We start from the raw sequence: 19,802 nt of genomic DNA, 5'->3' as shown, positions 1-19,802 counted from the left end.
AAATGGAGAATGTAAAGCTTGGCCAATGGGACCTTGTGTTCATTGGGGTGTTGGGTTCATTGGGGCTTTCTGGACTGTGGGAAATTCTCTGCTGGAGAGGACTGTAGGATCAACTGAACAAATGAAGCAAGGAAATGGCTGCTCTCTTGTTTCCTGTGTAGCCTGAGAGGACAATGGGAGAAGAGAAAAAACAGCTTGAAATAACAAGGCTTCCCTGCACAGGGCTGGGAAGTGGCATGCTGAGGGAATGCATAACTATGGGGTACCCTGGGCTCACCAAGACCTTTCTGCTGCTGCCATGGTGGCCAGAGGATGTTTTGGCAATGCTGTGGTGTCCTCATGCACCAGGAGAGGCTGTTCCACGCTGTGACAAAGCACATTGGCCTTAGGAGTGGAAAATCCCACAGACTTGCAGGCCAGAAGCAAACTATTTCACCAGATATTGGAATGGCTGATGTCTGACATTTTTCCAGCACAGAGGCCTCTCAGTACAAGCACTAAGAACCACACACTGAGCTGAAGGCAACAGCTCAGCCAACATCAGCCATGGTCTGTCTGCAATCTCCTCTGTTGCTTTTGGATGGTGGATCCTCCCTATGGGTCCCCTCCTTGGGAAAAGTGTTTGGGCAGCTATGGATTGTGCATTACAAAAGTTTGCAAGGTTCCAGCAGAGTGTGGAACTGGATATGGAATGGAAGCTGAAGAACCCTCTCCCTTCAGGGCTAAGTGCTCCTCTAGTCCTCCATTTTCCATTGTCACATCCATTCTTAGCAGTTGTAAGAGTTTACTGCTGTTTTCTGTCACAATTTGTGTCAGCTGGGAATGTTCTTATCTTAGTTCTTAACTAGAGAAATTTATGGACTCTGAACAAATCTGGCTTTGGTGGCCTTGAAGCATTCTGGAGCTGGCAGCAATGTGGTAACAAATTGAGCCCATGCCCATTCCAGGGGCACCCTTCCTTGGGGGATGCCCCCTCAGCTCTGGCACTGCTGGTGTGAAAAGAGCTGCAGCTTGGGGACATGCCTGGAGCTCATCCTGCTCCTGCTCCGTGGTGCTGGCTGCAGCAGGAGCTTCCAGAAGGTGCAGGGTGATGCACGGGAGCAGAGTCAGCACGTAGCAATGCCCAGCCCTCTCCCAGTCCTCATCCAGCCTCCAGGAATCCATGCAAGCACTGGCAGAGGTGGGTTCTTTGCCTGTGTGACTGCACCACAACATGTGTGTGTGATGGGCTGAGCAGATGTGGGAGGGTTTTGTCCCTGAGCTGGGAAGTGTCAGGATATTGGCCTCCCACATCTTCCTGTGCACTGGGATCTGTGCCCTGATCCTGCCCTTTAGACACTTGGTAAATGTTTAACACAGACAGACACAGCTGTGTCTGGACTGACTGGGCATTTCAAAGGGCAAATTTCCAGGTGGCTGGATGCTGCTGGGGAAAACCCTTCTCCTACCAATGTGCTAGCATCTCCACATCCTACATGGATCTGAGGTATGGCTCCTCCTGCCACCATAAGGCCACAAATCCAAGGGAACCTAAAGGAGGAAAGGGGAGGGATGTCCCAAGTGAAATCTCAAGTCCACAGCAGAGGAGACAGACCTGCCTGGCTCACAGGTCGATATTCACTTCTCCATGTCCAAGAATTGATCTAAGACCAAGGTCAAACCCACAAGAGGAGTTCAGATGAAAGCCATGACCCTTTTCACAAGGAGAGTCAGCCTGTAACAGCTCATCTGGGCTTTCATGTGGCATTCACAACATGCCCTTCACTTTGACCATCCCAAAAAAAGGTTAAACCAAGTCAGAGAGTCCCCTCCTGTCCCCAGCAAGATCTGCACCATCTTTGCTTGCAAGAGCAAAACTGCCCTGATTCACTCTCAGCAGGTTCAGCTCTCAAGGCTGGGTCTTTTCTGAAATTCTTATAACTGAACTATTTTCTCTCTAAATTGGTAAGAAACGTTTTTATCAGCTTTGACCCTATTTTGATTAAAATGAAAAAGAATAAATCCTGACAGCTGTGTCTTGTGTTCATGTATTTGTAACTAAACACTCTGATGCTGTTTTTAAAACTATTTACAAATGAGGCACGTCAACTATGCTGCTCTGAAAGAATTTTAAAGACGTTTTACAAAATACCAAAATCATAGTGAAATGGGCTGGACCCCTCCAGGGAACTTGTTCAGCTTGGCTGGGAGGGCTGAATAAATGTTTTCTGGGAACTCTCCAGTTTCTGACTCATTTCAGCCTGGAATATCCATTGGAAGAATAACACTTTCCTCAGTTCCAGTCCAACTACACCAGTACTCACAGAACACAACAGCTGCTAAGAAACTTCCCCCTACCTAAGCTGCAACTTTCCAAACATCAAGGACATCAGTTGAGAGGTGAGGGCCTGTCTCTAGCAACCCTTTTTCACGTTGCTCAGCCCTGTTGGCTTTTCCTGAATATACTGTGATAGGATGGGAAGAGAACTCCTATAGCAACCCTCAGACCTCTGACGGCAGGGACTGCTTTCTCTCCTGACCATCACTACATTTTTCCCACTTTGATGGGTATTGCACTATTTTCCTTCAGATTTTCCATAGCCAAGTTTTATGAATCCTACTTAGACCTTGTCCAGCAAGGCAGAGACATGATCAGAAAGGGTGCTGCAGAGAGCTGTCAGTTCTTCACCAGAAGTCCAGGAGCATTCCCATTTCTTCCATCATGCCTGGTGTCTTGCACAGGTTTGTCCCCTCTGAGTGACAGCTGTGACTTCAGTGCCCTGATGGTGAGGGACTGGGATGTTCCCAGCTGCTCCATGACTGGGCACAAATCTTACAGCAGGAAGCTGGGCTTTCACTGGGCTCCCATGGGCAAGCAGGGAATGTAGGAAGCTGGAGAACAGTAACAGGAAAGAAAAAACAATAAAGAAAGAGCAGATCCATGCTTGGAGGGGTGAGGATTTGTGCAGTAAACAGATGTTTCAGAGTAAAAGATGTACCAACCCTAATTCTTGCTTTTTTTGTGTGTTTCAAGGGTGAGTTTTGTTATGTTCAGGTGTTTCATTTCACCCGTTTTTTGAATATTTGCTTTAAGCTTCTTCAACTACCACCATCCTTGGAACTTATTTGAAGTGAATGTCTGACATCCTGGGAATGTTTGTGTCCCTAATTTTCTCTTCCACTGCCTGCTACGTAGAGAGCTCAGTGTGTTTTGGATACTGTAAGGAGACACCTGACCCATTCTAACCACTCGTGTTCTGTTGCTGTAAGTCCTTCTAGGGAGTTTTTCTGTTGCTGTAAGTCCTTCTAGGGAGTTTTATTTGCTCCTGGTCTTGTGATTATGGCAACAATGTGAACGGCAAACTAAAGAAAAAGTCCTGCAAAATAAAGGAAAAACAAATTAAAACCCTAGATTTTCTGATGCCTCAATCTCTCGAACTGGTTTATTTATCTGGCCATAGAATGAAATGTGGATTAAGAAGGGCAGATTTAAATTATTAAGATCAAGAGGGAGGAGGAAAAATGATCAAAGACCACAGCCAGGATATAGTGCTGAAGATGAAAGAAACTAGTAAAAACAGAGTCCCTTTTGGCCCAAGCAGCATTTGTACATAATCCTCTGAGGCAGAGCAAAGCCTGGACTTTGGTCAGTGCAAACACACGATGCAGGTCTGCAAGGGCTGCACAGCCTGAGCCAGCAGCTCTTGGAGAAGGAGCTGCAGCAGGGCTGCAAACAGCAGCACTGTGCTGGTGCCTGTGGAAGGGCTGGCATTCTTTCTCCAGCTTGGAGGAGGCCTGGAGGAAGAACTCTGCTGAAAACTTGCAGTGATGCCCAGCTAAGGGCCTTTCTCTGCTGGTGTTTCAGCACCTGACCTCACCAGAATCCTCTCAGCATCACCCTCCCCACTTTCCCCTCCATTTATGCAGCAATGGCAACTGATGTCATGGACAACCTGGCTGGAGAAGGGCCCTAAATTTTACCCAGGAAGGTGCTTTGCTGTCTGCCCACCTGAGGCATTTACTTGATCTGTAAATTCCTGAACAGACCCCTAAATCAGGTCCAAACATGTATCTTATTTCCCTCACACTTTTTCAACATTCTTCTGGATGTCTTCTCTACCTCATCCACTTCAGTGCCAGGAGAGTTTTATCTGAGCATCCATGCTCTCTACTTCAGCATCTGCTGGATGATAGGGAGAAATTCCCTTTGGCTGCTGGCTCTGGGAGGGAGTGCTGCAGGCTCCTGAGATCTAGTGACTGGCTGGAGGCAGGAGAGAGGAGAGCAGGAGGAACAGAAAATCCCTTCTAGAGCTACCCACAAGGAGCAGCTGAAATGCAGAGCACAGGTATGCCTGGAAGTTCCTTTCAGAAACAGGACTTTTTCACTTGGTTCAGCGTTGCAAAGATATGGAGGGATACAGGAGTGAAGGACACAAACCTTTCCTTGCAAAATAAGGTCTGTGCATGCTCAGGTCTAGCCAGGAATGCTAGATTGTTTAATGGAGAGCTCCCATCTTACTTTTGAGAGGACAGCTAAAGACCCTTTGCTCCTGGCCTGGGAGGATCATGGTCACTCCACAGGCACCCCCAGGCTGGGGCTCCATGGCTGGTACCCCCAGCAGCAGCAATCCTGACATACCATCTGCCCTGAGCAGGGCGTGCCATGGATCTTCTCCTGGCTGCACGCTGTCAGAGCGTGGTGAGTCAGGCTGTGTGACTGTCACGCTCCCTGTGTGACTCAGACCTGCTGGTGGCCACCGCAGGCAACTGGATGACTGCAGCATCCCTGCACAGCCCCAGGGAGGCAGATGAATGCCAAGGGCATTGCCACCCCTTCTCTGTCCCGGCACGCTTGGGGAGGGAATCACCCTAATCATCATTGCTAATGATTGTGCCTTATTTCAAAACACACTTGCTTATTCAAAGCATCTCCTTCATCACTCCCCATTTGTCCTCCAGCCTCTTCTTCCACTCTGAGAGTGAAGAGACAAGAAACAGCACACGATTATCACAGTGTTGTTGGAAGCACCAAAGAGTGGAATGCCAAAATGTAGCCACAAAAATACTTTCTCAGTTTTCCCTGAAATCTTTGTAGGCAATAAACACTCATCTTTTCCCATTGCTTAACTGGAAGAAATCATGAGGAACACGAGTGATGACAGACCAGTTAACATTTTTCTCAGTTTATGGTTAAACAGAGGACATTAAGCTTTGCAGTACTCCCTGCACAGCTAAACTGCTGGATGGTGTGAAGATCTAGACAGCAAACGAGTTCAGGAAGGGGACAAGCTTGTGGAGAAGAGCTCTCTTGACAGCTATTTAAACCCGTAGGCTGACTGCAAGTCTTTGCCAAAAAGTCTCTTGGCCAAACAATGGCACAGCCAGAGAGAGAGAGAATTCTGCACTTACCAGGTTATACTTCCCCACAAACATCTGCTCTTGCCCACTGCTGGAAGTAAAATATTGCAATGAACAGCTTTGTGGTCTCACACCCTACAACAAATAATCCCTTTGGTTGAGCATTAACTCCTTTATTTTGTTTTTTGACTCAGTTTAACTCTAACAATGAAGGACAATTTAGACAGAGGTGAGATTTTTGCTGACTATTTCTAAACCAAATTTGGTACCACTTTATTAAAATATTAGTTCAGAGTTTTCAACTCACTATCTACTTTGCTTCATTGTCCTGGTTCCAGTTACAAACCACCACATTCACATCAGGTAGAAGGTGGCTGGAGTGAAGGGCAGGGAGTGAAGAGCCACCACATCGGAGGCTGGCTCCCAGAAATCACACATTTCTCTTTGTGCCACGGGCAAGAGCCTCCACCTCCTTCATGAAGCGCAGGCACAGCTCCTCCTGCCACGGCAGAGCCACGCACTGCACGGCCACGGGCATCCCCACTGCTCCTTCCACAGCCTGCAAAGCAAGGACAGTGCTGAGTCAGGGCACCAGGACAGGCACGGGACACTGCAGGAAGGGAGGGCAGAGGAAGACAAGCGAGGGCACAGCTGCCAGGCTGACAAACACCAGCCCTGCTGCACCACAGGGTGCTGGAGCTCTGGATGCAAACTGCACTGCTAAACCAGCTCCCACTCTCACTAGGAGATGTGGAGGTGTGGACAAGCCTTGGGACAATGTCCCAGAGGTGTCACTCTGCTGGTTGCTGAGCTCTGTTGGTTGTCGAGCTCTTTTCCTGCTGACCTCTTTCAGCCTCCTGTCCCAGGGGTCTCCGTAGTGCCCTCGGTAGTGCTTCAGTTCTTCCTCGTCCTCTCTCGTGACTGTGCTGACCGGCACCACCCCAGCAGGGAAGTTTAGCACGTTGTACAAATGGGTGTAGGAGGTGGCAGCTGGAACACAGAGCATGCAGAATGGCAAAATTTAATGTGCTGGGCCAGCAGTGGCCTTCAGATGATAACCTGAGTTGCAGGAATTGCAGACTGGGATTGCTGGTCCAGAGGAGGCCCTGAAAATGTGCTGCCTCAAAGGGACTTTTGATGGAGAGGTTTGAGTGCCAGAGAGCAGAGAGTGAGCTGTGCCTTCACCTGTCACTCGTGTGGAGAGTAGATGTGGTCTGGGAGGGACCAATTCAGAGTTTGCATCTATCCGTGGGAAAAAATCCCAGCTATCTTTTCAAGATATTCCTGATGTCCAGTTACCCAGGACCCTGACTGTTTGCTGGAAGCTATTAAAAAAGGCCTTTTTCTGCAATGAGCCTTCCTGCTGTTTGCAGAGTCTTGGGAAATGTGAGACAGCTGCATCCAAAAGAGCCTGGTCCTGTACCAAAGCCTACCACAGCTGTCCTCACTGCCACTCTCTGCTGCAGGAGTAGCTCTGGGGCTTTCTGCAGCAGAAAAACAGGGAAAACTCACCAATGAACACCTGGGACAGAGGGACCACTAATTGCTGCCCCATAATTACCCAAACGTCCTCAGCTCAGATGAGGTGGGTGTGTGAGAGGACCCACCCAGAGGCTTCTCCTTTGCTTTCTTCCAGATGGAAGAGTGAGCATCATGCATGATTTGGGGAGTGTCCAGGGGACCCAAGCATCCTGCTACAGCTCTGCCCAAAACCACGATGGGTGTGGGCAGAGGCTCCTCAGGGGACATTACCAAAGAGCTTCCCAGCATAGCCATGGTTGAAGGCTGGCCCCAGGGCAGGACAAAGGATCACATCCAGCCTCAGCTCCCTCCATTTGGAGATGAATTCAGAGCGGTAAGCCTGGGAGGAAAGGCAGAGAAGATGACAGATGTGCCTGTTGGACAGCAGTGGCAGATCAATGCTGACACAGAGGAAAAGGAGGGAGAAAGCCTTCCTGGATACAACAACAACAACAACAAAATTACGATAAAATCTGAGCTGTGCTTTGAAAGAGTCAAGGGAGTTCGTGCTTCCACTTTTAGGTTTCCTGTCAGAATACCATGTGCTGCCCAGACCTAGACATTAATGCTAGGTGTGTGTTTTAGAACTGATTTGAGTATTAACCCAAGCCTTTCCATGAACAGCTTTGTTTTAGAATTATATTGAATGGAGATCGACAGCAGGTGATTGGATGACTAAGAAGTCACATTTCCTAAAAGCTTTGGTTATTCTGGTAGAAGTATCAAAAAACATGAATCCAAAATACTTCCGCAAAATCTTCTTTCATTCTGCATGAGGATACGGGTAAAAAAGGAATCAGCAAGAGACATTTGGGCAAGCCCCAGGACATCCTCCACAACACAGGAGGCACAGCTTCAGGACTGTGCTGCAGCTCCAAGAGAGATACAGATCTGCAGTCTGGTTTACCACAGCATTGCTGAACATCAGGCAACGAATTAATCCATCCCCAAAGAGATGTCCCACTTTGTCTCAGCAAATGGGCACAGATGGAACCACAGTGCAGTTGTTTCTGCAGCCATTTTCTGGCTACAGGGACACATCTGTCCCACAGCCCCTGTCCTGCACACTCCTTTCACAGCAAGTGTTCTGTACAAGTGTCTTCCAGCTCTCTCACAAAAGACCTGGCCTTGAGGCTATTTTTATGTCTGACCTCAATTTCCACCTGCAGTCTGAGATCCTTCCTGCTGAATATTCAACAAATGAGGCATGTTTCCAGGAAATACAGTCACTGCAGCTAACCTGATTATTTTTTTTTTCTGAGAGAAAAGCTGGTCACTAGCCAAAAGTTTTGAATCAGCTCTTGTTTGCAGTAGATGAAAACAAGTGAATATGGTTTCATTGAGCTGCAACAATTCAAAATATCTTTGAGGCCAGTAAATCTTCTCAAGTGTTTTCTTTTTGCTTTTTTTTTTTTTGGCGGTGGCTCTTTTTTGTGTGTTTTGTTGGTTTGTCTGTCTTGAGATTTTGTTTGCTTGTTGAGTTTGGGTTTCTGTGGGGTTTTTTTTCAGGAGTCGGAGAGGAATCTGTTTTCACCTTAAAAAAAAACCCTGCCCATTTCATTTCAAACACTCTCACCAGTGATCAGGCAGCTTTTTAGGAGATTTCCTGTGCCCTATAATTTGTCAGACCACAGTGCACATCCATGGAGTGAGTGGCACTGATAGAGGCTGGTGGTGCAGGCTGGGGGATGATTTTCCTCAGGGAAGATTGCGAGGGTGTCCAAGGGAACACAGATCCTGCCTTGTGGGAGGACACCAAAACAGCCCCTTCAGCGTTGCAAAACACCAGCTGAAAGAGGATACTCTCTAAAAATAGACAGAGGCAGCGGAAAATACCAGAGAGGAGAGGTGCTATTTAAACCCAAGGACAAAAATAAAATAAGGATAAACTGGAAGGGAGTAAAGAGCTCAGGAAACATGAAGGTTTCCAACCATCAGAGCAGAGACTGAGGAGGCAGTCAATAAAACCAAACTGAAGCATAAAACTCAGCTGGTTTAAAAGAGGAACCTAGTCAGCTTGTGGCAGCACTGGATGCAGCTGTCCAGGAAAAAGCTTCCTGTCTGAGGTTCCTGGTCTCAAACGAGTTCATAAGTCATAGGGTTCATATACAAAATTTTTGACTTCTAATGCCTCTGCTTGATAGTTTGAGCATAGCCTTAACTCAGAACAATAACACCTAATACCTGAAATGAAGAATTTGCAACAAGAGACAGAAAAAACAAAGTGAAGCCTCATCTTTAATGGCTGTTCCTACGCTGGTTTTGCTTAGATAATGCAGGGCAAAGTATGGTGCATAATTTCCAACACTAAGACAATCACAGAGTGCAAAGCAAAAAGAGTGCTTAGAATCTTTGGAGACCTCTCACTATAGTAGGAAAAATGAAGTAAAAGTCACATTACCGCCACTGCTCCATGCTGATCCCAGAGGTTTTTGGCAGATCTGGAAAGGTGGCAGAATTAATGAGGTTTGTGACTGTGGCAACAGAAAACAATTAAGAAAACGCACAGACATCCCATTTTTAAGGTAATTGCATGGACCCTTCTGAGAACAAGTATGGTACCACCCAGCTGATCCCCTGGGGCACCCAGGGGGATGTCCTTACAGGCACATCAAAAGAGCTTTTGTTAAAGCCTGCCAGAAGACTTGGATAAAAATCAGTCTTCTAAATTCATTTGCTACCAGTTTGGTGTGTCTGTACCCTGTTTGGAGGTGCAGGTACCTCACACCACCCTACACGTGCAGGTAGAGACCTCTGCATTAACTTGGCACCTGATGCTCTGGGTGCCACCCAATGGGGAAAACAGCCCTTATCTCCCTGTGCTGATCTCCATGGAGTCATCCTAACCCTGTCACTCTGAGCAGCCTTAAATCTTAAACAACCTCTGGCTGAGCAGCCCTGGATAAGCCAGTGCTGAGCCCAGGTGGTGCAGAGGCAGCACACACTCACTGGGCTCAGCCTGTGCCACACAGCCCCGGGACAGGGCTTTGTACAGCCCTGCATGAAGGGGTGGGCACAGCCCTGCACATCCCCTTTCTCCAGAGCTACCCCAGTGTGTCTTACCCCACTCCACAGAGAGCACTGAGATCCCGAGCAATCCGTGGGTACTTTTGGAGGAAAGAGAAAAACTTGGGATTAGTCAACAACAACGCAGCTGGAATAGCTGCCTACCCTGGGACTGCATTTTGGGCTTCTGTCTTGTCCTAGCAGAAGTGGCTCTGAAGGACAGGCCGGTTCCAGTGAAGTGAGTTTACTCCCACAATAATTTACACATTTAATTACTACAGCTCATACAAATAAGGCTCTAGACCACACTACGAGTCCTGGAGAGCATCTTCTGGATGTGGGAATGCTGTTTAGATCCTCGCTAGTGATCTCCATTCTCCTGGAGCTCATTGCTGGAAAAGCTGTATGCTCACAGGTTTCCTGAGAAAGGATCATATTTCAACCTTTCCACGCAGAACTCCCACAAAAGGCTGTCAGACTCACTTGATAAATTCAGCTTGTGTTTGAAAAGTAAATGTATTTCACTAGGAAGCCCATCAAGCCCATGAAGAAGCCAAGCATTCCCGTGTGGTACAATTTACCTCCCTGCATAAGGAAGCCTCCCCACCTTGCATATCTCCTGTAGCACAGGTGAGACACATCCACACACTTACTATGGGTTGCAAAATGATAGCCAAGATCCTTTTCACCAGAGCAGGAAGCCTGTAAGTGTTGTACTGGGATTTCAGGTTGGGATCCACGAGGTCTCCTTTGCTGGAAGGGCAGAGAGTGAAACAGTCAGGACAAGTCACAGAGCAGTAGTAACAACAGTGCTGCTCCCAAGGCAGGGTTTGTCTTGGAGGGGAGTTGCTAGAAGACAAAATCTGCCTATTTAAATAGAAAACACTGAGCAATAGATGCTGAGGTGTAAATGTTCATTGCAAAAGTGACAGATAAATAAATCGGTATGTTAATGCCTGTGTCATCAGGGCCATAAGAGTTCTGGGGGGCTTTGCAGTGGTGGGGCCACACACAGCCCTGGGCATGCTGAGGTGAGAGAGTGGCTGGGTGGGCACCCACCACGTTACCTGTGTGTGTGAACTGCCTGCTGCTCGTGCTGAAGCCACCCTGCCAGAAACTGCTCCTCTGCTGCTCATCATTCAGTTTGCACACACCATATAAACGCTCTGGAAGCAGCCCCTGGCCTCACAGTTGCAGGTTTCACAGCCCACACAGCAATGGGGTTTTACTCACAAGCAGTCCACCAGGTGGGCGGCCCCATCCGAGAAAATCCCTCTGGTGAACAGCTCATCCACCATGTAGTTGATCTTTGGCGGGGCAAAGGGAACCAGCTGCAAGAAAACCATCCCTGTCCAAGAGGCAGCAAAGGTAAATGACTCACAGAGCCCTCTGTGAGCCTCCCTGCCTCACCAGTGGTCACCAGAGGTCAGTGGGAAACTTCCACCCTCCTTTGCTGCTCTAGGACAGCAAGGCTTCATTTTCATCTGCCTACTGTCCTTTCCCATTAGTCCTATCCAAGGTATTAATACATACTGGGACCTGGCACAGGCTCCACTCCTCTACATTCTTAGAGAAGAATTCTTAGAAGCTTCTAACCACCAATTTTAATTTTTTTAAAATTATTTTGCATCATTGGAGCAGCTACCATATAGAAATCTTGACTGGTAGAACCAGAGAAAAATGTAGGCTAGAAGAAGTCCCTGGAGGGTCAACTCCTCCTTCCCCTTTACCCACTAAGAACAATAATAAGCCCACTATTAAATAATAATAATAAATAATACCCACTAAGAACCATCTATAAGCTGTGTTTAACAGCTGAGGGATCTTGGAAACTGTTTTGAGTTTGATGTTTATGGGAACACCAAGCACGATGGAAAAAACAGTGCTTAGGGTGACTTGGAGATACCTGAACATAATTAGCACTTTCGCTAGGTCAGAAATATAAGCAAGATCACTCCAGTTTGCAAAACAAGTTGTTGCATTTGCCTTTCTCTTTTATGGGAAGCAAAAGAGGAGATAGAAAGTGATTTATCCAGACTTTGTCAGGAGCAGGGTAACAGCTCCAGGCAGCCACAGGCATGGGAACCCACCGTATGCCCTGCATCCTGGAGGAGCTTCCTTGTGTGCTGGACAGCTCGTTTCATGCTGGGTGAGGGCTGGAAGTAACCATCTTCTTCGTAATACCCAATGCGAAGGGGCTTGGAGCTGGTGTAAACCTGCAGGAAGAGGAGCCATGGCTTGCATCCAGGAGAAGAGCAAGGCTGGACTGTTCCCAGGGCTCAGGGAGGCACCAGCTGAGGTCTGCTGGGTTGGGGGAATGACAGAACAGGGCTGGTGGAAAGCAAGAACACAGGTCTGCAGCAGTGGTCCTTGGTATGGTCTTTCTGCCAGCCCTGCTGGGTGTCCTCTGTCCACAGGGATGTGTTTCCCTGGGTCCTTTGCTATCTTGGACATGAAACTGGATCAGAATCTCCAGAGACTGTACTCTGTACTGGGCAAATTGATGTCTTAAGTTTTTCTGTTCTGCTTGGGTGTGCTTTTATGCTATGCTTGGGTGGTGAAGACAAAACAGCTAATTCCAGCTAAGGACTCAAGGACAATTTCTTCAAACTTCAGGCCCTAAGCATAAACAATGTGAAAAGAGGAGGGTGGGCAAGCAAGCAAGCAAGGAGGATGAAACTTCATGATTTGAGACTATTAATTGGACAGTTGACTCCTGCATGCAGATGGACTAAAACCTATAAAAATGTGAGATCTTGTAACCAAGCCCTCTTTTGCTTTCATCTTGGAGCCATCCAGGCAGGGGCCACAACTGTGACACTGGTACTGCCAGAGTGGCCTTTGAAGGCCCCCCAATAAATACCCATTTTATTCCCCTTAACTCTGTGCAGCCTCTGTTCCAGCTCCTCCAGGCATCAGCACTGGCAAGCCAGCCAGGAGAGGTGAGGAAAACCCCTGGACTGAAGCCCTGCTGGCAGCCCTGGAAAGAGACATGAGGGTGCCTTGGAGCCTCACCTGCTCATCGAAGGGGATGGGGGGCACGGTGGGGTCCAGCTGGAACATCTCCTGGCAGAGCAGCGCCTTCATGCACAGGGCCAGGCTGTCCACATCCCTGGCCATGGGCCCCAGCACCCCTGTCACTGTGAGAACAAAGGGCCTGTCACTGCAGCCAGGTGGGATGGTGCTGTCACAGAGTTACTGGTGGGGCTCCAGCATGGGGGAGTTTCAGGTTAGGGAAAAGAAGTGGGGAATGAGTGTAATGAGCAAGGAGGTCCAGCAAGAGTGATCTGTCAGTCTCAGAGCAGAGGTATAGTGGAACCCACAGCTGGTCTGTGGGATGGAGAGGGTTAAGAAATGAGGATTGTTTTGAGAAGTACTTTCTGACCAAGGGTGTTGGTATGGAGACAAAGAAGAGAGAAGGGAGAAAAGAAGATAGCTAGAGAAAAAAACTCCACAGCTGTGGAAAGTATTCCTGGGAAGAATAGGGGTGGAGAACTTTACACCAATGACTGCTATGTTGCTAGTTGTGACCAATAAGAAGGTGTAAATTACATAGAGGGTATAAAAGGTGGTACATTATTGTAATAAAGGGGATATTAACCTCCTGAAGTATAGTGTGCCTGTTGTGTGTCACCTTGCCTATAGAGCGACACAGAGCCAGCCTAACGAGCCTAATGAGCTCCTGGGCCAGGCTCTGCACGGAGACAGGGCTGCAGCCTCCCTGCCAATGCTGCCTGGCAGCAGCTGAAGCTGCCAGAGTCTCCTGGCAGCGTCTCTAGTGAGACATCCCAAGCCTTTGGCATGCACATCTCACAGCTCTCCTGCTACACATTACACTGCCTGATTCCATTCCATCATTGCACTGAGGTTCAGACAACACTGGCCACCCCACAGAACAGAACAAATGGTGACAAATGTAATAACACGAGGCTGTTTTAATAGGTCACTGCTTTGGCTGGCCATCAGGCACAGAGCAGAGCAAGCACACTAGCTGGCGTCTCAGTGGTAGATGTAAGAGGCAAAGGTTTGACATAGTAACATGTGATTATGGACTTACCTGATTGCATTCCTATGAGAGGAGAAATGACTCCCTGTTTGCTGGGAACATAATGGGAGAAGCAGATTAGCAGCAGGTTGTAGGGCAGGTCACCATAATGAGTTGCAAACTTCCCATTTGAAGATTCTACGCTTACTAGGCTATGAAGATTTACATGGTCTGGAAACTGTTAGGGACAGTATTTATCATCTCTTTTCCCTACTGCAACTAATTCCTTATCTATGGGCAAACCATCTCTGAAAAACAGAAAACTCTTATAAGCAAAGCAACGGCTGGAGAACATCTGAAAAGGAGATCATCTTGTAGTATTTACTTTCAGCTTCTTGGCCAGCGCTATTAAAAACTGAGTAAGTCTTTGTTGTGACACAGATTGAAGTCATCTTGTGTCATTAACAGAGCAAGTTCAATGCTAACTTAACCCTGGAGGAAACCATGGGCACTTCTGTGAAGTCAGATGCAGTGTGAGGGACACCTTGCAGCCTCCAAGAAGAAGAGGACAGAGGTTGGGGTGTACCTGAGCCTGTTGCCCGTGGGTTTGAGGCCGCAGAGCCCGCAGAAGCTGGAGGGCAGGCGGATGCTGCCAGCCACATCTGAGCCAATGCCCAGGACGGAGCCTCCCCCTGCGATCAGAGCCCCCTCCCCTCCCGAGGAGCCCCCAGGGCTCTTCTGGGGGTTGAGAGGGTTCAATGTCTGGCCAAAGATGGGGTTGCTGCAGTCGTAGCTGGGAAGAGGAAGATCAGCAGGTGAGTGAGAAATTTCTGCCTCGGAAACCATAAATACACAGAACACTGTGCAGGGATGGGTGTGGAATTAAGGCAGAATTGGCATGAAGTGGATTTGTTGAGACATCTGAATTTAAGAAGAAAGAGGCATCAAACACAAGAGAAATCATTTTAGATTGAAGTAAGGAGGCAATTAACGTGTGTGATTAACTTGGATAGCAAGAGGCAAGTGTCACAGTGTTTCCATGAAGGCAAACATGGTATTACTTTATCATGGTCTGTGGGATGTTGGTTTTCACAAAGGGTATCCCCCCCTGGTGCTTTAGAACCTGGACAATGACACTGTCTTCTTCCTTCACTTGGCCCAGAAACTTCACCATCCCTCCAGAGGAGATGTGGCCCTTGGGGATGGGAAACAAAGCTCTTTAGGTGCAGGAGAGATGCTGCTTGCAGCTGTGACAAAACCAGACCTAATTCACAATGCCTCTTGTGGCAAAGTTCCCACCTAACTCTTCTCAGAGGCAGAACAGGACCTGACTATCCTAAGGAAAACCAGATCAGAACAGGTTAGAAGTTTCTACAGAAACCAAAATTTTAATCCTAAGAAAGGCAGGTTTGCTGGTCCCACAATATTGGATCCAGATCATCCTTGTCTTAGCCAGTCCTGATGAGGATAGGACATCCTGGCCTGTTCCCAGACCCAAGGCTAAAGGCAGAGGAGCTGGGGATGTACCTTGCAGTTAATGTGATCCTTGATGCTGATGGGAATGCCATAGAGCAGCCCCTTCTCCTTTTGCTTCTTCAGTTTCTTGAGCTGATCCTCACACCCATGAATGAAGTCTGTCACACAGTTCACCTCCTGATTCACCTCCAAAGCCTCTCCAGAACAGAGAAGAGCAGCAAGAAAGACGAATGGATGGAAGGAGACATTACATGTTGAGTTTTCAAGCTGAATTTTCAACCTTCTCAAAACTTCAGCATTTTTGAGATACTACCTATAAACTTTATATGTTTCTATCTGAGATATTTTTCTACCCTGGATTCTCTCCTGCTTATTTACCTGTAAGCCACCCTTCAGACATCACAGTAGCAAAAATTGTAATCCCCAGCATTGCTGGTTCTCTCAGCAAATGAGCTGATTTTTAATTTCAAAGTCCCACTGTAGGAGGGCCCTGCAGCATCTCTGGCATGCTGGAGGTATCACTCACTTTATCCATGTAGGAATAGAGGACACTTTCTGGGGACAGAGACCCCTCCTTCAGCTTCTCTGCCAGCTCCACCATTGTCAGTGAGAGGATGTGTGAGGTCTGGGTGCCCGGGCTCTGCAAAGGGTGGAGAATTGGGTACAGAAGGAAGAAAAAGACAGAAAAGGTTAATTAAGGCTGCAAATACCCAATTCTAATATCTGCCCAGCAATCACCTTGAGTGGGAAATTTTAGGATATAGACACAGACCTCCCACAGAGCACTGTGTGTGCTGGAGTGGGGAATTTACAGAAGGGGAATTTGCTGAGTCTTAGATCCAAAATAGGCAGGAAACTGCACCTTGACTGGAGAGCTGCATGAACCTGTACGTGTGGTTTGACCTGTCTCTGTTTACTCTCTTACAGGCCTTCACTCTCCTTCTAATTCTAACTCACTGAATACCAGTTCAACCAGCTAAAATTTATCATTAACAAGGGAAAAGAAAGTGCGTGGGCTGTTTGCAACCTCCTTTCCAATAAAAGAATAGCAGGAGGTATTTCTTCTGGGTTTCTTCCAAAGGCCTGACCTCCTAAAATGCAGGTGCTTTTTTAACTGGGCATGGGCAGGAGGAAATGGCTTTTGGCTACTGATGTGCAGATGTTGGAAGGATGTGGAACTCCCTTGTAGTTTAAGTTTAATGGGGCAGACAGATCCTTATGGAGGGGCGGAGGAAAGGGGATGGGAGAGGAAAGGCTTGGCAGTAGGGATGGATGAGGAGAATGGGCATGGAAGGTCTGGGGTGGTGACCTGATTGAGAAGGTCCCAAGCTCTAATTTTTCTTTCATGCTCAGGATTTCCTCGGGTCTGTATTGAGAAATACTTGATTTGCACTGTCTTTTGTGGGAGGACCTTTTGAGGCAATGGAGGGTGATGACCCTCCCAAAACATGCCCATGCCCCAGCCACCATTCACAAGGGATTGATCAGAGCCCCCCCATTTCTTTGGTTATCCAAATTGTAATCCCTTCCTTGCATATATCCCAAATTTACCTCTTGCTTAAGCCTGCGAGCTGCCTTCTCCATTCTCTCCAGGGCCAGATGCCGAGACCTCCTTGCCTCATCCATCTTCTGCTGGACCTGCCTCCTTCCCAGCCATTTCAGAAGCACCACAGCTGCAGCTGAACCGCAGAGCAGAGCCGAGAGGGCACGAAGGTCTCCCCAGGATGAATCCAGGACCTGCCACACTCGCTCTTGGCTCATGATTTCTGTCTTTTAAGTCCAGCTGCAGACACCTGGCTCTCCCACCTTCTCCTTGGAGGGCTGATGAACGCAGACTCTGCGCTTGCCTGCTGTGCAGGATCAGCTCTGAGGCAGAGAGGTTTTAACAGAGTGCAGGAATGGACTTTGCAGACTGTGGACTTTGAAAGGGTCTGTCTGCTGGAGCAGCACTGTGGGTCAGGCTGCAAAGCAGTGAGCTCAGCTTACTCAGCCTGGGGGGTTTCCCCAAGGCTGTCTCCCCCTGCCAGTGGCTGTACCTGGCTACACACAGAGTGGATGCCAGCAAAGCCCAGCTCTGGGCTGGCCTGGCTATACCCACGTGTAATAATTAATGGGCACTTAAGCCCATTAACAAGAAATGCTCAGCCATCATCCCTATCCTTCAGGCAGCATCACCTGCAGCCCCTTGAACCTGGGAAAACATAGTTTTGCTTGTCCTGGGGAACCTCACGTAGGGAGTGGAACTGTGCCTGTGGAGAGATGGGAAGCTCAGGAGAACCAAGAGAATGAAGGTGCAACAGTGACTCTGGAAATGCAATGTGGAAGGAACTGTCTGAAAGTGCCTTCAAGGACTGACTGCTCTGTATCATTTTCAAGAAAAGCCCCTTTGAAAAGCATTTTGGAAACCTGAGCCAGAGGGTGAGCACTTTTGGAAAATCCCCTCTGATGGATCTAGAGTCTGCTCCTGTTTCTAACCCATACTCCAGCCAGCAAAATGCAAAAGAGCTGGAGTATGTTGTCTTACCAGCTGCCCCTTGCCCAAGGGTGCTCCCCTGCCCAGGACTGCTCTGTGGCTTAGTGTGAAAAGGAGAGGCTGAAAAATTAGGCTTCTCTCAGCCCTCAAGCACCATCAAGCTGACAGGGAAGGGACACAGAATGCCTCTGAGAGCTCACTGCCAAGAGGAAAAGAAACTCTCCTATATCTGGAGAGATGCTGGCTCTGCTCCAGTCAGCAGGGTAGCACAGCTTGTAAGGGGAGAGCAATGGTTCCATTGCTCTCTGGTGGAGGGGTCTTGTTTGGGGACTGAAGCCAGTGGTCATGCTGCTATATCATGTTACCTTCTTGCCTGTTAGAGACATGTCCCTGGGATAATTCCTGTGGCAGCAGGAGGGAGGAAGCTTGAGGAAGATGTGAGGCCGTGCAGAGAAACTGCTGACTGGAAAACTGAGGAGGATCCTCCCCATTTGGACTGCAGCAAAATGAGCCAGACAACTCAGTGTGGATGTCACCAACCTCTCCCCACTGACTGGTCTTCATTGCCCCATCCCAGCCTCTAGTGCTTCAGTGCTGCCACTCTCACCAACCTCCTGCTGCCCAGGCTGGGCTGGGAGCAGCCTGCAGCTGGCCCTTGTGGCAGCCTCAGGTCCCCAGAGCCACCCAGCAGCTCCAGCCCTGCCTGGTGCAGTCCCATGGGCATGGCTTGCTGGAGGTCTTTGCTCAGGGCTTCCAGTGAGGAATAATTACAGGTTCAGGTTCACTGGAGGCTCCATAGTCTGGACTCCCACACCCTGCACACCTCCGTGCCAGAAAGAGAGAGTGTTTAAACTCACAGTGGTGCTTGGCTGCACGTGGTACTGCTTTTCCTGGGACAAGTCCTCCAGGCTTGAATTCTAAAATAAACATCCTCATCCAGCATTTTCTGTGTGGGAAGAGAGCACCTGCAACCACACCCAGGCTCTTCAGGGCTTGGCCCTACATAGCATTCAGTCATGGGATGCCTGGAGCTCCCTCCCTCCTATTTTCAAAGCCTGCTGATAAAGAATGGGGGGTGCTTGGGGGCTGCTTTCTCCTTGGCTGTGATAAACACTATCCCAAGTCCATGGAGTGAAAACACTCCATGCTTTTGCATGGTTTAAGCTACAACAATAAATCAAAAACCCAAACATTAATCGTGGCAGAGCTTTTTTACAATCTGCTTTTGACATTCCTGCATTAAGAAAACACTTTTGCATTGTGGTATTCCCTTGGAAACCTGCCAGGAGCAACCAGTGCTGCCAATCCCAGCGACAGTGGCTGCCAGTGGCTGGAAAATCCTGCTGGAAAACCCGGCATGGGCCAAATGGGAGGAGGAGATGTGCAGGGCAGGCTCCGCTGTCCATGTGACCCTGGCACACTGCTCAATACAGGCCTCAAACTGAAAGGAGGTGGATTTAGATAAGAGGCAAGAAATTCTTTCCTTGTGGGTGGTGAGGCCCTGGCACAGGTTGCCCAGAGAAGCTGTGGATGCCTCATTCCTGGCAGTGCTCAAGACCTGGTTAGGTGGGGCTGTGAGCAACCTGTCCTAGTGGAGGTTGTCCCTGTCTGTGGAAGGGGATATCTCTAAGAGCCCCTCCAACCCAAACTGTTCTGTAGTTCCACGATTTCTCCTTCATGCTGTGCAGGGTGCCAGCAGCCCTGTGCTGTGGGAAGTGGGCCAGCTCCATCCCTGCTTGCCAGAGTCTGCACGCAGGCTCAGCTTTCCCTTCTGACTGCTGGTCTGTGCTAGGGAAAATGCCAGATTTCATCCTCAGGGAGCTGAGAACAGAGGGGAAAATCCCTGTTCCCACAGCACTCCAGCAGTCTAGTCTGAGCATCTCAGACAGAACCAGTCCCTGTGCCCCAGTTTCCCCATTTGTAAGAGAAAGTTCATGTTCTTGTATTTCCTTGGGCTGATTAAAATCCACCCCAACCCCCCACACAAACATAGACTTGAAATAC

The 19,802-nt window shown here is 48.5% G+C and overlaps 1 protein-coding gene across 1 annotated transcript; it reads right to left on the bottom strand.

The window, feature by feature from the left end:
* Positions 1–58: 58 nt before the first annotated feature.
* LOC106850593 (vitamin D3 hydroxylase-associated protein) lies at positions 59–19,670 on the bottom strand. Its single transcript, XM_014872039.2, has 15 exons — positions 16,877–19,670; positions 15,852–15,965; positions 15,377–15,520; positions 14,911–15,044; positions 14,436–14,642; positions 13,922–13,962; positions 12,880–13,004; positions 11,955–12,080; positions 11,098–11,195; positions 10,518–10,617; positions 9,922–9,965; positions 9,260–9,299; positions 7,090–7,198; positions 6,182–6,327; positions 59–5,896 (listed from the first exon to the last, which is right to left on the bottom strand). The coding sequence occupies exons 1-15, from the start codon at positions 17,084–17,086 to the stop codon at positions 5,768–5,770; spliced, it is 1,767 nt and encodes a 588-aa protein (XP_014727525.2). The 5' UTR covers positions 17,087–19,670; the 3' UTR covers positions 59–5,767.
* Positions 19,671–19,802: the final 132 nt, after the last annotated feature.

This window comes from Sturnus vulgaris, chromosome 9 (assembly GCF_052056855.1).
Source record: "Sturnus vulgaris isolate bStuVul1 chromosome 9, bStuVul1.hap1, whole genome shotgun sequence".
In the NCBI taxonomy this organism is placed as follows: Eukaryota; Metazoa; Chordata; class Aves; order Passeriformes; family Sturnidae; genus Sturnus; species Sturnus vulgaris.
Note: the sequence above shows the minus strand (reverse complement) of the source record. Positions and strands in the feature narration are given on the sequence as shown.

Bases quoted from the DNA above. Each gene is read 5' to 3' on its own strand.
- LOC106850593 (XM_014872039.2), bottom strand. From the start codon at position 17,086: ATGAGCCAAGAGCGAGTGTGGCAGGTCCTGGATTCATCCTGGGGAGAC. The intron at 15,966-16,876 runs GTAAATTTGGGA...CACCCTTTGCAG, and splicing joins CTCGCAGGCTTAAGCAAGAG to AGCCCGGGCACCCAGACCTC. The intron at 12,081-12,879 runs GTGAGGCTCCAA...CTCTTCCTGCAG, and splicing joins CCATCCCCTTCGATGAGCAG to GTTTACACCAGCTCCAAGCC.